General features: G+C 44.5%; 1 protein-coding gene across 2 annotated transcripts in view; it reads left to right on the top strand.

The window, feature by feature from the left end:
* Positions 1 to 18311, top strand: part of acox1 (acyl-CoA oxidase 1, palmitoyl) — a 37471-nt gene that overhangs the window by 11621 nt on the left and 7539 nt on the right. For both annotated transcript variants that reach the window (XM_081381603.1, XM_081381602.1), the window contains exons 10-12: positions 14707 to 14883; positions 15040 to 15145; positions 15671 to 15814. In XM_081381603.1, coding sequence (XP_081237729.1) covers positions 14707 to 14883; positions 15040 to 15145; positions 15671 to 15814 — 427 coding nt within the window. The remainder of the gene's footprint in view (positions 1 to 14706; positions 14884 to 15039; positions 15146 to 15670; positions 15815 to 18311) is intronic.

The raw sequence follows: 18311 nt of genomic DNA, 5'->3' as shown, positions 1-18311 counted from the left end.
ACAACATAGAGTTACATAATAAATACACAGAACACAGGAGTGCAAATTTACAAATTACAGTGAAACACAATAAGGCAATACAAAATCAAGAAAAAGGATAAGATATATGTGGTTCTGTTGAGCAACATAATTAAGGCACAAGCAAATGTATTTTAAGATTTAAAAAATAAATAAATAAATAAAGTGTACCTTATTAAAGTGTATCTAACCGATAGGTCATTTAAGTGCATAGATTATAAGACTGCGATATTATGGGAAAAAGAATTTAAAGGAATAGGGAATTTAAAGGAATAGTTCACTTAGGCCCGAAACAACACAAGGGCGAGTACACAACGACAGAACCACCACCCCAAAGCGAACCAATCCTAATATCTGAGCAATAATAATAATAATACAAGAACGTCAACAAGTATGACAGTAGTGCAGATGAAAAAAGTCCACTGTGCAATGCGTACATAGCATAAGAGAGAGAAGATTGAGGACAATTAGCAGGTACATAAATCGGTCAAATGTTCAGAAAGGAGTAATATAAAGGCAACTGGTGATATGAGTGTTTCAAGTTTTAAGGTTTTCACACATCACATTCGTCACTTTATTGAACATTAGTCAGTTATAAATAAAGAGCGGTCACGTTTTTAGGTAGCTATTAATACCGAATACCAACGGAGCTTTGTCATATTATGTGATCACAGAGTAATAGGCCTATACATTTGTAAGGAAAAAAGTCTCGGTTACCAATGTAACCTCGGTTCCCTGAGATGAGGGAATGAGTGTTGCGTGAGCCTTAGCTTACACACCCGAGGTTGCCCTTTGGTTTCATCGACTGAAGCGATATCAGATTGAAGCACAAGCATGGCAAGGTTACGCAACACTCGCTCCCTCATCTCAGGGAACCGAGGTTATGTTAGTAACCGAGACGTTCCCTTTCGAGAGTACTCTCGTGTTGCGTAAGCCTTAGCTTAGCAAATGCCCCGGGCTCATAAGACGAGTAAGTCAGAATATTCGGGCCGAACGTAATGGTGAGCCTAATGGAAGCATGTGAGGGATGCTTAACACATTATAGCACAGTTAATGCAGACCTAAGTCAGGCAAGGTAACTGTAAGTGGCATTGCTAAACCGATAACAGTCTAGCCTGTAAAGCGGGAACTTCCAGGTTATAGAACCTGATAAATGTAGACGGAGAGGCCCAGCCTGCCGACATACAAATATCCTGCAGTGAAATCCCACTGGACCAAGCCCAGGACGAGGCCATGCCTCTTGTGGAGTGAGCTCTGACGCCCAGGGGGCAACAGAGGCCCTTGGACGCATAAGCTAAAGAAATAGCATCGACTATCCAACGTGAAAGGCTCTGTTTTGTGGTGGCCAGACCTTTAGTGCGGCCACCAAAGGATACAAAGAGCTGGTCTTATTGTCTGAAAGCAGCAGAACGCTCCACATAAATGCTCAGAGCCCTGACAGGACAGAGAAAAATTTGCATCTCTCTTGACATCAGTAATAGGGAGAGCAGACAGAGAAATAACTTGCACTCTGAACGGAGTGGCAAGTACCTTAGGAACATACCCGTGTTTTGGTTTGAGGATGACTTTAGAATCATTAGGCCCAAACTCAAGACAGGTAGCGCTCACGGAGAGCGCATGCAGGTCACCCACACGCTTGACTGAGGCGAGAGCCATCAGGAAGACAGTTTTGAGTGAGAGATATTTCAAATCTACAGACTGCATTGGTTCAAATGGGTCATCTTTCATGGCCTCTAGGACCGTGGAAAGGTCCCAGATGGGAACCCGAAGGAGGTCGAGGAGGGTTTAACCTCCTTGCCTCTCTGAGGAAGCGGACGACTAGGTCGTTTTTCCCCAGTGACTGACCAGACACAGGCACTAGAAACACCGCTATAGCCGACACGTATACTTTGAGCGTGGAGAGGGATCTACCCGCATCCAAAAGCTCTTGGACGAAGGAGAGTACCTCCGTTACTCCAAAGCATCGTGGTTCCATGTTCCGTGCTGAGCACCAGCTAGAGAACACTGACCATTTCAAGGCGTATAGCTGCCTAGTAGAGGGCGCTCTAGCCTTTGTGATAGTGTTTAACACTCCCTTTGGGAGGTAAACGGGTACCCATTGAGGGCCCATACATGCAGGGCCCACAGCTCGGGATGGGGATGCCAGATCGTCCCCTTGGCCTGAGAGAGGAGGTCCCTCCTCACTGGGATCGGCCACGGGGCTGTCCCCAGTAGCTGCATCAGCTCCGGGAACCACACTTGGCTCCTCCAAAGCGGAGTTACTAGGAGCACAGCGCACTTGCTCTCCCTGATCCGTTTGATAACCTGTGGTAACAACGAGATCGGTGGGAACGCATAGAGCGGGCGACTGGGCCAGTCGTGGGCCAGTGCATCCCTGCTCTTGGGCAATGAGCGTTGTCTTCTGAGGCAAAGAGGTTGACCTCTGCCCTGCCAAAGGTGCTCCATACCAACTGAACCACCTGAGGGTGAAGGGACCATTCCCCTGGGGGAACGTTGCCTCGTACAGGGCACCCCAACCAAGGTTGGAAGCATCTGTCGAGACTACTTTTAGCTTTGAGACCGTCCCCATGTTGACACCTGACTGGTACCAGTCGGCCGCCTTCCAATGTTACAGGGCTTCGATACAGCCCTGGGTTACCCTGAGACGAAAGTGACCTGAGGTCCACGCGCGAGACGGGATTTGGGACTCGGGACTCCGGATTTCGGACTTCAGCCAGTACTGGAGGGGGCGCATTTGTAGCAGACGCTTCAGCCGAGGCCATGCGGTCCAGAATCCTCTGAAACATTTTGAGAGGAGTGACATTGCCAGCCTTGAATGACGCTGCTAGGCGCTGGATGGAGAACGCGTGCTGTGACGTAAGCCGCGCTTTCATTGACACAGAGTCTATTTCTGTTCCCAGAAAAGAAATTTTCTGGCTGGGTAACAGTGAACTCTTGGTCCAATTAATTCTGAGACCCAGATTCTCTAAATGACTGAGTAGCAAAACTTTGTGAGTCACCAGTTCTGTCTCTGACTGAGCTAGAATTAGCCAGTCATCTAAATAGTTCAGTATTCGCATGCCCTGTTGTCTCAGGGGAGCGAGCGCCATGTCCATGCACTTCGTGAACGTACGAGGTGCTAAAGACAGGCCGAATGGCAGGACAGTGTACTGATAAGTAGTGGTCGACCGATATTGTTTTTTTGATGGCCGATGCCGATGCCTTTAAAAGCAGGGTGGCCGATGGCCGATATAAAGCCGATATTTTTTTTATATATTTATTTTAATCAATATTTAATAAATTATAAATAAATTATAAAGCAAATTTTTTAAATAAACATGCTTTTATACTTTAGATGGCAACTTCTTAAATTTGCAATCCTATTACAGTATTTTTCACAAAGTAATTGTTTAGAAATATATGAATATGTGAATAAAAAGTATGTAAACACTGTAACAGGGCACTCAGTAATCTGGTAATTTCGTGCTGGTAATCATATATTTTCAAATAAAGGCAAGGTAACGCTAATTTTACATATAGCACAGTGAAAACGATATGAATATGACACAGTTGGCAATATCAGCATATTTTAAAATGAAGGATTTAAAGTTTTTCGATCGCGTCTTCTGAAGCTTATCTTCTGTTCACATTCACTCACTTCGCACGGACCGACCGTCACTCGCAGACAGTAATGCACACTTCACAAGATATTGGATTCAATTAAATATGCAAGGTTTGTGAAATTAAATGTTTATTAGATATTCAGAGATATGTTTAAATATATATGCGCATTTGCTGAATGTTGACGGCAAATGAGAAAGAATTTTAGCCTGATTGTTTGCCTTTTCTGTTACAAATAATATAAAAGCAAACGCTTTACTTACTTCGCATAAGTTACCATTTACTTACTTTGTTTACCAGTTCTGTCTAACAAAGTATTAGATATGACTGACAGAGATCGTAAATTAATGAAGACGGAGAATGTGAGTGAGCGCTGTTTGATCTGACATCATCTGAGGAGCTGCCGTTGCCGTTCTCTTCTGGCGCTGGTGTTCTCAGCGCCGCCCGTCAAAATAAAAGTCTGGAGCGCCGTCAAAATAAAAGTCCCGCTTTCAACACATCGGCCAATCAGAAAAACTTATCGGCCGATGCCGATATTTCAAAAATGCCAAATATCGGTAGATATATATCGGCCTTGGCGATATATCGGTCGACCACTAATGATAAGCTCGACCCTCGAAGGCGAATCTCAAGAATGGCCTGTGACGGTGCGCTATTTGTATCTGAAAATACGCGTCTTTCAGATCCACTGATATAAATCAGTCCCCGGGCGAATTTGCGCGAGGATTTGTTTGGTCGTCAGCATTTTGAACGATCGCCGCTAAGCGCTTTGTTCAAATGTCTGAGGTCTAGGATGGGTCGGAGACCACCATCCTTCTTTGGAACGAGAAAATAACGACTGTAAAAACCCGACTCGCTCTGTGTTAGAGGAATGGTTTCTATAGCCCCTTTTCTCAGCAGTTTCGCTGTCTCGTAGTAGATGTGCTACTTCGCTTTTCACCGTAGTTTCGACCACGGCTCGAAAGCGCGGGGGTCTGCGAGCGAACTGCAGCGAGTAGCCTCGCTTTATTATGTTTAACACCCATTCTGACACACCCAGGATTATTTCCCATGCTTTTGCATGCATGGCTAGGGGTAGAATGGTGTCTAGGCTCGGATCGCTGTGTACTCGGGATCCGGTGACCTGATTGACTCGTGCTTGTGACACTGTACATACAGCGCTTATATGTGGAGGTGCGCATTGAGTTACGGGAGCCTGGTTTACACATGATACACTCGCCGCAAGAGTGGGGAAGTGTTTTATTAATGGGAGCTCTAAGTGTGTGTGTGACACTGAACGGGCAGTGTTTATGAGTAGGGGTGAGCACTGAATAGTGGGCACAGTTCCTACATTTAAAACACAGTCGGCGTGAGCCGGATAAAAGACGGACATTTTGCTCTTTTTGAGATTTATATGGGTCGCCGTAAAAACGCTGTTTGTGTGCAGGCGTGCATGTTGTGTAACAGGCTCGTGTACTGCAATATAAACATCTCCAGTCGCCTCTGATGCGGGAACTGTTTAGCACAATCCTTGGCCTTGGTCCCCGTGGGGGAGGGTGTCTGCGACGGCTCGATGAGCGCAAGCGATGGCGAGCTTCAGCAGGCGGATGGCGCTGGAAAGCTGGCGGTGGAGGCGGCGGCGGCTTTGAGGTCTGGGCAGGTGGCTGCTTCTTAGAGTGGCCTGATGCAGAACTCGAGCGCTTGGGAAGAAAGTGTTGCATAGCCTGTGACGCTTTCTGAGCTTCGGTGAAACGCTCCGCGAAGCCCTTGACAGACGGGCCAAACAGACCGGATGGCGAGATCGGCAAGTCCAGGAAGGAGGATCTGCCCGCGTCCTTCATATCTGTTAGCGTTAGCCACAGATGGCGCTCCATGTCGGTGAGAACAGCCATGTTTCTGCCGATAGCCTGAGCGGTGGTTTTCGTTGCTCACAGGGCTAGGTCAGTTGCGCTGCGCAGGTCTCTAAACGCCTCTGGGTCCGGACCGACCTCGTCCATAGTACGGAGAAGGTTGGCCTGAAACACTTGAAGCACCGCCATCGTGTGTAGTGCTGATGCAGCTTGACCGGCGGCAGCGTAGGCGCGACTGGTGAGAGCTGACGTAGTTCGACAGGCTTTTGAGGGGTGAGCGGCCTTAGACTGCCATCCAGCGGAGGGCGGACAAAGGTGTGTGGACACAGGACACAGCTTCTTCGATAGGGGGAAGATGCTGGTAGCCTTTTTCCTGGGCGCCGTCAACAACGGAGAGCCTCGAGGAGACTGAAGTTTTCAACCTGCCGGAAAACGGCGCCTTCCATGATTTTGTTAGCTTGTCATGGAGTTCCGGAAGAAACGGGCGGGCCTTTGCTGAGGGGTCTGGCGGCACCCCTGCAGAAACCATTCGTCGAGCCTGTTGCGTGCTGGTTCGTCGGGTGGAGACCACTCGAGGCCGAGGTCTTCCACGGCCTTTGTCAGCAGGCGGATAAGCTCCGCGTCCACACTGGCTCTCACCCCGCTGGTACTAGCCTGGGTTGAGGGGGCGGGGTCCGGAATGGAGCCCTACCATTCCTCGCTTCCCAAGGTGGCGAGAGAACAGCTGTCCTCGTTAGCATCGTCACCGTCTGGTCCACCGAAAGTGATGGGAGCGATAGCGGAAACAGCCGGGCGCTGACCATCAGTGAAGAAGACAGGAGAGGGCAAGTCAGTGAGCGAGGAGTTTACATTTGACACATTTATGAGCCATATACCTTTATAAACATTTAAGTGTGTACTTTTAAATGATCGGATTCAAACTGAAAACAAATATTCTCTGTTTAAGTAATTTGTATAAAACCAACAAGATGTCCAGCTTCTCAAACGCTTCCTAATTATTTTTTAATTTGAACACGGCCACTCACGCGGGGATCCCACCGGCGTGAGCTCGCGTGTTGAAGTCTCCGGTGCTCTCTGAGAGCGACGCTTCTTATGGAAGTGTGGTGCCCTCGCCGAAAACAGCTACTCGAGCCCGCAGGGTCAATAAAGCCATCTCATCGCACTCAGCTGCCTTTAGAGAGCGCAAGGTCGGCGTGGTCCTTCCCCAGGCAGGAAACGCATAGAATGTGGTGGTCTCCAGCTGTGAGGGGGGCTCGGCACGAACCGCAGGTGAGGCGGGGCATTTGAAACAACGCCCGTTAATTTACTCTTTTAGAACGTGTGTGAACGCAATGGCGACACACACGGAAGCTTTCAAAGGATATATGCGCGCCGGATGGCGCAGCGGGAGACGGCAGCTGAAGGCGGCGTAGGGAGAGTGTCCGAAGCCAGCTTCCTCAGTCCTGCAGTGCAGTAGCTCGTCCCGCTGAAGTGCTGTTTGACGGCGCGAGGCTTCTTCCAGAGTCAGCGAAGAGGATCATTCGCTAAAGGAGATGAACTCAAAGGGCAACCTCGGGTGTCTCGGCTTAATATAGCCATGAGCCATGCCCATTTTGGCGGGCTGTGACGCGTGGTTCGCATGTCACATGTTCGGATGTCACAGCTGCCTCTCCATAGGTTGCAGCAGTTGCCGCAGAGCAGCCAATAAGCGTGCGAGCTGTCTCGCTTAGGTCTGCTTACTGCAAGTGCGTTTTAAATTAAAGAAAAATAAAAGGATCATTTTTGGCTTCAATCTTCTCGAGAAAAGGGGTTTTCCCGTAGCGTAAGCTAAGGCTTACGCAACACTGGAGTACTCTCGAAAGGAACTATAGGATCTCCAACATTGTTGGGTATTAAAGTTAATAGTAATAAGAATAAAGATAAGCATGTATCAGACAATGAGAATATTTTATTTAAAACGAAACCATCAACACAGTCCAGCATCAGAAAACAGCAGCTCAGCATAATGTTGACGCCTGATAAGGCAGAACATTCTCCCAGACCCAGACGGTCCAACATCGTACTGGTTCTACCACCTGCAGACGCGTAATAATCTTCTGAAACACTACCATTTCTCTGTCCATGCTCCACTTCATCTGCTAATGAATGTAACGCTCGTATCAGCTCTGTCGCCGCCGTGTTTTCTTCCAACACATAGCGTATGTTTACCTGTTGCCAAGCCCTGCCTTCACACAGTGATTGACAGGGCGGGGCGGGCACGTGATCGACTGAGAATGCATTTTCAAATTGCACATTGAATTTTGCTACATTCATTGCGGGACACTTAATGGAAATGCAATCGCAAGTGTCTTAACTGTGAGTGTAAATGCAATTAAGAAAAAATAACATTTAAATTACAATTTTTGCTTGAACATGTTAAACATATCTAATTATTTCTGTAATACATTTTCATTTTAATTTTGCAACTTATAAAGCGTTAAAATATGTATTCAATTTACATATTAAAACTATGAAATGGCAAATGTAAATTATATAATTGAATTTTCATTTTCATTTTGCACCAAACGTTGCACAAATGTATTGGAAAATTTAAATTTAAATACAGAAATGCATTGCCATTTTACATATTGCATTGTCATTTTGCATATTACATTTCCAATTGAAATTTGCTACCCATAAGTTTCCATACACTGTAGGGTCATGGAATGGGTTGTCCACTCAAGGGATATGCAGTGATGAAAGCTTGAGAGAGTAGTAGTGTCTGTTAGGGGCGAGTAGGCAAGGAGCTGATCTCCATACAGATTGATGTAATCTGTCAGCATGGAAGCCCAGTGAGCCTGGCAACATAGGAATCAACAGGGCTAGCTGACAGAGAGACAGTGGGAAGATCACAGGACTTGGCAAGAGGTGAAACAGTTCGCAACACAGGAAGTGTAGAATCATAGACAGAGAATAGTCCAAAATGGGAACACTAAAGAGACTTTAGGCAGGGAAGGAATCTACAACCATAAACGCAGAAAAATCCAACATGAAACAATACTAGACCATCTAGGCAAGAATAAAGTTCTAACTTTCCACATATTGACTGAATGTAGAGACATGAAAAATAACAGAGTCACAAGACTACAAAATACTAACAAGATGGCTGGAAAGTTTCAGAGTAGGTTTAGTCAAGTCAAGTCATCTTCATTTATATAGCGCTTTTAACAATGTAGATTGTCTCAAAGCAGCTTTACAGAGATAAGCGTATAATTTAAGGTAACAGAGATTGTTTCGGCTTTACAGCAGAGTTAAGTTATTTCCATCTAAAGTTAGTTTTAATTGATTTGGTTCCGTCGCAATGATCATTTGTTATTAAATTAGGGGCCGCTAAGACGACACCATTCTCTCTACACAGACTTTAAACGCGAACCTGTGAGAAACGCTGATGGCGTTCACATGCGCATTTAGAATGGGTTCTATAGTTATGTGCGTTAGAATATACGCAGGTTTGGAATTCCCTACAAGCCAAGCCTAAACAAAATACTTGTCTTTCCTTATAAATTTTGATAAGGAATTTTATTTTATTTGTTGCTTTGGGGTAGGACCGCAAGACGAATTTTCCCGACAACGCCTTATCTGTAGAGTGGTAGTGGGATCCTCCATAGGGAGAGACTAGTTGGCACTTCAGCACTGCGTTGTCATCGGTCCAGGTGAAGGTCCTTCGTCAGATCTGGATACGGCCTGGATCCGGCAGGCTGCAGGAAAAACCTTGGGATAAACACAGACACTAAAATTAGCGTAGATGCCATTCTTCTCATGATGTAACGAGTACATCAGGATTTTTGGGAAGTGTTCCCGGTTCCGGCTGACCTAATCTATGCAGCATAACATTAAATTATAGAAGTCTATAATGTATTATGTGAAAGCTAGGTCAAAGAGATGTGTCTTTAATCTGGCTTTGAACTGACAGAGTGTGTCTGCTTCCCGGACAATGGTAGGAAGACTGTTCCAGAGTTTTGGTGCTAAATAGGAAAAGGATCTACCGCCAGCAGTGGATTTAGATATTCTAGGTATAATCAACTGGCCGGAATTTTGAGATCGTAATAGACGTGACGGACTATAATGCGTTAAGAGCTCGCTCAAGTACTGCGGAGCTAAACCATTCAGTGCTTTGTAAGTAATCAGCAATATTTTAAAATTTATGCGATGTTTAATAGGGAGCCAGTGCAGTTTTGACAGAACTGGGCTAATATGGTCATACTTCCTGGTTCTGGTAAGAACTCGAGCTGCTGCGTTTTGGACCAGCTGTAGTTTGTTTATTAAGCGTGCAGGGCAACCACCCAGTAGAGCATTACAATAATCTAGCCTTGAGGTCATGAACGCATGAACTAATTGTTCCGCATTTGTCAATGAGAGCATATGACGTAATTTAGATATATTTTTAAGATGGAAAAATGCAGTTTTACAGATACTAGACACATGACTTTCAAATGAAAGATTGGTATCAAAGAGCACACCCAGGTTCCTAACCAACGACGAAGACTTAACAGAGCAGCCATCAAGTGTTAGACAGTATTCTAGGTTATTACGTGAGGAAGTTTTTTGTCCAATAATTAGAAACTCTGTTTTTTCAGAATTTAGAAGTAGGAAATTACAAGTCATCCAATTTTTTATATCCGCTATGCATTCCGTTAATTTTGTGAATTGATAAGTTTCGTTAGGTTTTGAAGAAATATAGAGCTGAGTATCGTCAGCATAACAGTGAAAGCTAATTCCATGTTTCCTAATGATATCTCCTAAGGGTAGCATGTACAGAGTGAACAGCAGCGGTCCTAATACTGAGCCTTGTGGTACGCCATACTTAGCCTGTGATCGATGAGACATCTCATCATTTACTGCTACAAACTGATAACGGTCAGATAAGTATGATTTAAACCATGCTAGTGCATTTCCTGTAATGCCAACATAATGTTCTAATCTATTTAAAAGAACGGTGTGGTCGATGGTGTCAAATGCAGCGCTAAGATCGAGTAACACTAATAGAGAGATACAACCACGATCGGATGATAAGAGCAAATCATTTGTGACTCTAACGAGAGCTGTTTCGGTACTATGGTACGGTCTAAATCCGGACTGGAAATCCTCGCAGATATCATTTCTTTCAAGAAAGGAACACAGTTGTGAGGATACTGCCTTTTCTAATATCTTTGACAGAAAAGGTAGATTCGAGATCGGCCTGTAATTGACTAATTCTGAAGGATCAAGTTGCGTTTTTTTAACAAGCGGTTTAATCAAAGCCAGCTTAAAGTTTTTTGGTACGTATCCTAGAGACAAAGACGAATTAATGATATTAAGAAGAGGATCTATGACCTCTGGAAGTATTTCTTTCAGTAGCTTAGTCGGTATAGGGTCTAACATACATGTTGTAGATTTAGATGATTTAATGAGTTTAGTAAATTCTTCCTCTCCTATAGCAACGAATGAATCAAATTTTTCCTCAGGGAGACTACAATGCACTGCCTGATGCGATACTGTAGTAGACGGTTGCATAGTTATAATTTTGTCCCTGATATTATCAATCTTATAAGTGAAGAAGTTCATAAAGTCATTACTGCTGTGTTGCTTGGAAACTTCGGTGCTTGAAGCTTTATTTTTCGTTAGTTTAGCCACCGTTTCAAATAAATACCTAGGATTATGTTTATTTTCTTCTAATAGGGTTGAAAAATAAGCAGATCTAGCAGCTTTTAAAGCCTCTCTGTAAGTAATTGAGCTCTCTTTCCATGAAATGCGAAATACCTCTAGTTTTGTTTTCTTCCAGTTGCGCTCCATTTTTCTGGCTGCTCTCTTAAGGGCCCGAGTGTGCTCGTTGTACCACGGCGTTGGACTATTTTCTTTAATCTTCTTTAAGCGCAACGGAGCAACTGTGTCTAAAGTGCTGGAAAAGAGAGAGTTAAACGTTTCTGTTGTAATATCTAGTTCTTCTAAGCTATCTGAGATGCTGAGATGATGAAACTGATTAGGAAGATTATTAATAAAGCAATCTTTAGTAGCAGAAGTGATAGGTCTCACATATTTGAAACACGGAGTCGGCTTTGCAGCCTTGGCTAAATGCAAATTACACGAGACTAGATAATGATCTGAGATGTCATCGCTCTGCTGCAGAATTTCAACGGCATCCACATCTATTCCGCGTGATAATATTAGATCTAGAGTATGATTACGACGATGAGTAGGTCCTGACACGTGTTGTCTAACTCCAATTGAATTTACAATGTCTTTAAATGCCAATCCCAATGCATCTTTTTCATTATCGATGTGTATATTAAAATCACCAACAATTAGTACTTTATCTGCAGTCAATATTAATTCTGATAGAAAGTCCGCAAATTCTTTGATAAAGTCTGTATGGTGCCCTGGTGGCCTGTATACAGTAGCCAGCACAAATCTCAAACGTGATTTATCGTTTACACTATATATTTTTACATTAAGCACCAATGCTTCAAAAGAATTATATTTAAAACTTGATTTCTTAGTGGTTTTGAAACTATTACTATAGATTACAGCAACACCACCCCCTTTGCGTTTCAGACGAGGCTCATGTTTATAACAGTAATCTTGCGGGGTTGATTCATTTAAAGTAATGTAATCGTTTGGTTTTAGCCAGGTTTCTGTCAAACACAGCACATCTAGGTTATTATCTGAAATCATATCATCAACAATGAGTGCTTTTGAAGTAAGCGATCGAATATTCAGCAACCCAAGCTTTAGCATTTGCTCATCTGTATTATAGCTGTTTTTTATTTGTTGAACATCAATTAAATTTTTAACCTTAGTTGGGTTTAAACGTTTTTTGGATTTCCAAATTCGGGGAACAGACACAGTCTCTATATGATGATAGCTAGGTGAAAGAGGCTCTATGTGATGGGATTTATCTGACCTTGGTGACGAGAGGCCGCTAGCAGCCAGTCGGTTTAGCCAGTCTGTCTGCTTCCTGACCTGAGCCCCAGATTGTCATGTTTGAGCTCTAAGACTATGAGCCATATTACTAGAGAGAAGAGCAGCACCATCCCAGGAGGGATGAATACCATCTCTTTTCAACAGGTCAGGTTTGCCCCAAAAACTTTTCCAATTGTCTATGAATTCTATATTATTAAGCGGACACCACTTAGACAGCCAACCGTTAAGCGAACACAATCTACTAACTATCTCATCACTCCTGCGAACAGGAAGGGGGCCAGAGCAAATTACAGTCCTTGACATCGTACTTGCAAGTTCACACACCTCTTTAATATTAATTTTGGTGATCTCCGACTGGCGGAGTCGAACATCATTAGTGCCGACATGAATAATGATCTTAGAGAATTTACGATTAGCATTAGCCAGCACTTTTAAATTTGCTTTGATGTCAGGCGCTCTGGCTCCCGGCAAACATGTGACTATGGTGGTTGGTGTCTCTATTTTCACGTTCCGTGTAATAGAATCGCCAATAACTAGGGCACAATCATTCTCAGTGGGTGTTTCACTGAGCGGGGCAAATCGATTTGTTATGGTAATCGGAACGGAAGAGTGGTTTTTAGATCCGCGACTAGAGCGATCCCTCACTGTCACCCATTTGCCCGGCTGCACGGGCTCTACTTCAGCCAGAACCGACTCATGTAAAGTGTGCACTATTCTATGCGCATCCAAAACATCTAAAGCACTAGCACTCTTACTATCCTCAATTAAAGTTTGGATGCGTGTTTCTAATTCTGAAATCTTCTCTGTCAACCTAACTGTCTCCTTACATTTATCACATATAAATCCTATATTGTCGACAGAGAAGCCTATACTAAACATGTGACATGAAGTGCAAGTGACAATAACAGGACAAGACATTACTCACCGTGTTTGTTGAGTGATTCTTACTCACCTGAGCTTTTTATGAACTCAAAGGCGCGGACGCGCGAGAGAAAAATAAATAAATAAAATAGCTGAGCGCACGGGTGGCGCGTTAACAGGCTAGCGAATTACTAGCGTTTTGTGCTAGTAGTACTAATAACAAAAGCTAGCGATGTCAGGTTAATCTGAGATGTTGGGTAAAATGTAGTAGTATAAACAACTAGAAATGGTAGTAAAATGATGGTTCAAAACAAAGAAATATATGGCTAAGACGGAGCTTATCGCACCGAATCAAACAAACACACTCACAGCAGGCAGCGAGGCAGACAGGAGCAATCGATCCTTTAGAAAATATGGCTAAGACGGAGCTTATCGCACCGAATCAAACAAACACACTCACAGCAGGCAGCGAGGCAGACAGGAGCAATCGATCCTTTAGAGTTGTCAAGTCTAGATAAGAGTTCACAAGTCTAGATAAATCCAACCTGGTTTGGGATCAGGTTTAGTGGTCTCACAAAGCTTGGTATAAATGTTCTGTCAACTCAGGTTTGATCCAGAGTTAATTAACTCTAAAGCGTGTGCACCTGAAAGTGTGACGTGCGGCAAACAGCCAATCACACGGAACATGAAGAGCTTCAGTTTAATTCACTTCTCGCAACTGTGAAACACTGGAACAATGGGGAACAAAGGAAACACTTAAAAATATCTAATGGTGTCCTACAACACAAAATCAGAGAAATCTAAATCTAAAATGCCTTAATTTTTTATTTTTTGGCAGTTAACTATCTGGGGTCTGAGGTATTTTGGGTCCCAGAGATGTTTTTACATGCCCTGATATTTGTGCTTATTTTAGTTACTACCATTTCTAATTGCTAAAGTCTGATTACACTGTATACAGTACAAACTGTTCTACAATAATATATGTGTGCCAAATGTAAAAGTTTGTATTTTGGGAGAAAATCAAGTTTTAAGACACTGATGTAAAGCCATAAAACACATACTGAACACTTGCTTACAAGACTTGTTTAAGCAGTTTTCATTTTCATTTCCTATTCCAGTGAATAACTTTAAATGTTACCTAAAAAGGTACAAATCCTAAACTGCCAGAGGTTAAAGAAACAAGTGCCGTTAACATCCGAATTCACAAATTTTATCATGCAATTTTTTACAGACATCCTGTTGAGAAATAATTGGCTGAATTTTTTTTTTATTATGCATATAATATCTATGTACAGTATAGTGTTATGTTATGTATACGTATAGATAATTTGTTTTCAGTTTCCGAGTGTTTTTAAATTGATTTTAAAATAGTTCAAAGTTAAAGTTATTCACAATATTCAGTGAGATGATTTACCATGTATCTCAATGAAATAATTTATTTGTACAACTTTAATTACCTGACATGTCTTCTGTTAATTAGGTATTTGGTGAAGAGCTACAAACAAGCACGGGCAGGACAGCAGTTGACGGGCATTGTTTCTTACCTGAATGAACCTCAGAACAGAATACAGCCCCATTCTGTGTCCTCCCGTCCCACTGTTGTCAGTATTAATGACCTGGCCAGCCTTGTGGAGGCATACAAATTCAGAGCTTTGAAGTAAGTGGGTTCCAGAAAAACGTATAATAGATTGTAATAGATTTTGTGGTATATTATGGCAGGTTGTAAAATGTGCCATAGATAACAGTGCTATTAAAAACTTGCTCACATAGAATTTTTGCAGTGACTGAGAATGTTTTTGAAAAATGCTCACAGGTTAGTTGAAATGGCAGCTAAGAACCTCCAGGCAGAGCTACAGCACAGCAAGAGCAATGAGGATGCCTGGAACAACAGTTCTATTGATCTAGTCCGAGCATCTGATGTGAGGCTTCTTAAAAACAACCTCTGAGTAATAATATAAACACTAGGGTGTCCAGTCTTGGTCCTGGAGGGCCACTGTCCTGCTGGATTTAGTTCCAACCCCAATTAAACAAACCTGAACCAAGATAGAGGTCTTCACGACATGGGCTGTGCCCGAAAGCTTAGGCAGCTGACTTGTTGATCTCAAACAGCTTCTGAGGCATCTTAACAGTCTAATGTTCTTCAATAGAAAGCTTTGGTCATAAACCATGAGGGGGCTAAAGGGGAATCTGATTGATTTGTGCTCCCTCAGTTTCAATTGACCAGCCCTACTCTTCCAGGCAGGCATGTTAAGACAAGTTGTTGGTCCCTCCAGGACCAGGATTGGTCACCCCTCTGTTAAAACAAATTCAGTTATGAATTGTTTCAGTATACAAAACCCATTAAATCATTTCATAATAGATGATTTGTACAGATTCAGCGTTGCAGAAATGATTGTTTTAAAGATTTTGTTTTTGACTAATTCCTTTTCATTCTCTCTCCACAGGCTCATTGTCATTATGTGGTAGTGAAGCTGTTTGCTGCTAAACTGAGTGAGATTGGGGATACGGCTGTCCACTCTGTGCTCAGCACTTTGGCTCTGCTTTATGCCCTTCATGGAGTCGCACAGAACACTGGAGACTTTTTACAGGTTATACACCATACAGTATATAAGACATATTTAGTTCATATATTTTGCTCAACCCAGAGAATAAATCAGTACCTGAGACTGCAGAGTTTATTTAACTGAATTTATATGTTGTGAAATGTTAACATTTATTAATTTATAACAGTTATGAATTGTTCTTTTGTCTCTGATCATAGAAGGAATAGCATCTCACTCACCAGATACATTAAAAAACAGGAGATATGTATCAATACTAGATCCAAAACTGCGGCACTGATAATTAATATATACTGTTTATCCAGGGGCGTCAAACTCCACAGCCCTGCAGACTTTAACTTTAACCTAAATTAAACTTGCCTGATCCAGCCCTTCAGGGTTATTTGAAAACGTCTCGGTTACGTATGGTAACCCTCGTTCCCTGAGTCCAGGGAACGGAGACGCCTCGTCGGGGGAGTTCCCCTGACGAATTGGGATCACGCTAGGGAGACCAACTGCCTTCGAGTGAATTAAAACGAGCCAATGAACATTGGCATGCAACATTTGCATTCCGCAGCCCTCCTACGAGTGCGGGTATAAAGGCGGAAGCAAGCGCATACACAAATGCTTTTCGCTGAGGAGCCGGACGGTGTCCAGTCCTCCGCGAAGGTACAGCAGCATGGCGACGGGACGAGGCGTCTCCATTCCCTGGACTCAGGGAACGAGTGTTACCATATGTAACCGAGACGTTCCCTTTCGTCATCAGGGAACTCCGACGCCTCGTCTGGGGAGTTCCCCTGACGAATTGGGATCCCTACCAAAACGCCATGGTGCTGGCCCCTTCCAGCGCCCAGCTAAGCTACAGCCCTGCAGCAGTTTCCAGAAATTTTGCGGGAGCTAGCTAGGTAATCACACTGCTGTTCCGCAAGACCCAATCAGTGGATATTGGATAACACTGGGAAAGCGTGCCCGTCCCCAAGAAAAATAATAATTGGGGGGAACGCTGCGGAAGCTGAGGCAGCCTAGAGGAAGGCCCTCAAATACACACATTTACTAACCACATAGGGTAGTGAAACATATGGCAGTCCTTGAAGGTAGTCCCAGTCCGGAGGAGTGAGGAGCGTACTCAACAGGGACGACAGAATAAGTCTGTCAAGGGGAAGACACGGCTAAACTGCACGTGGCAATCATGGGTTGCTGCAGGGACCACTGGAAAAGGCACCCAGTCTACTAGCAACTCCTTACTGAAGGTAGCAGACCTGGTGCCGGCGGTCCGCAACGCCTGGCACTGGAGGGGGTGATGGAGGAACTCACGAGGTTAGCCGTTTGCTGGGTAACCAACGGAGCAAAAAGACGCATGTATCCGCTCACGGAATGGCGTCGCAAGCCGACACACCTGTTCCCTCTAATTACTGGCCGTAGCGAGTAGTCGGGAGGAAACAGGTTCCACACGTAGGCTATAAAATCTAGCGAACGTGTTCGGTGTCGCCCAGCCCGCGGCTCTACAAATGTCTGTTAGCGAGGTGCCTTGTGCCAGTGCCCAAGAAACGGCAACAGTCCTAGTGGAATGAGCCCGCAACCTGGGTGGGCAGGGCTCACCCTGGGACTCATAAGCCCTGGTGATAGCATCCACTAGCCAGTGGGCTAACCTCTGCTTGGAGACAGCCTTCCCCTTCTGCTGGCCTCCATAACAAACAAAGAGCTGATCTGAGGTCCTGAAGCTTTGCGTTCTGTCTATATAAACCCGGAGAGCCCGGACGGGACAGAGAAAAGCTAGGGCTGGGTCTGCCTCCTCCTGGGGCAGCGCTTGCAGGTTCACTACTTGGTCCGCGAAGGGAGTGGTAGGAACCTTGGGCACATATCCGAGCCGGGGTCTCAATATAACATGAGAAAGGCCAGGCCCGAACTCTAGGCACGATTCGTCGACCGAAAAAGCCTGCAGATCCCCTGCCCTCTTGAAGGAAGCCAATGCTAACAGGAGCGCTGTCTTAATGGACAGGATATTAAGCTCAACTGTCGTCAAAGGCTCAAAAGGAGGACTTTGGAGCGCTCTAAGCACTTAAGTTAAGTCCCAAGAGGGTACAGGGTGCAAATCGCGAGGTGGATTTAGCCTCCTAGCACCCTTGAGGAATCTGATGACCAGGTCGTGCTTCCCCACGGACTTACCTTCAACTACATTGTGATGTGCGGCTATTGCGGCAACATATACCTTGTGGGTGGAGGGAGACAGCCTTCGCTCCAACCCCTGTTGTAGGAAGGAGAGCACGACTCTGATCGGGCAAGTTCGTGGGTTCTCCCGGTGGGAAGAACACCAGCCGACGAACAGGTTCCAGTTCAGAGCATAGAGGCGCCTCGTAGAGGGGGCTCTAGCTGAAGAGATGGTGTCCACCACTGCCTGTGGCAGGCCATCTAGAACCTCCGCGTCCTGTCCAGGGACCAGACATGGAGTTTCCAGAGGTCTGGACGCGGGTGCCACAGAGTGCCCCGTCTCTGAGAAAGTAGGTCCTTCCTCAGAGGAATCGGCCAAGGAGGGGCTGTCGCGAGG

The sequence above is a fragment of the Scardinius erythrophthalmus genome, assembly GCF_964197995.2.
Source record: "Scardinius erythrophthalmus genome assembly, chromosome: 12".
Classification (NCBI taxonomy): Eukaryota; Metazoa; Chordata; class Actinopteri; order Cypriniformes; family Leuciscidae; genus Scardinius; species Scardinius erythrophthalmus.
This window is presented reverse-complemented; position numbering and strand designations above follow the sequence as displayed.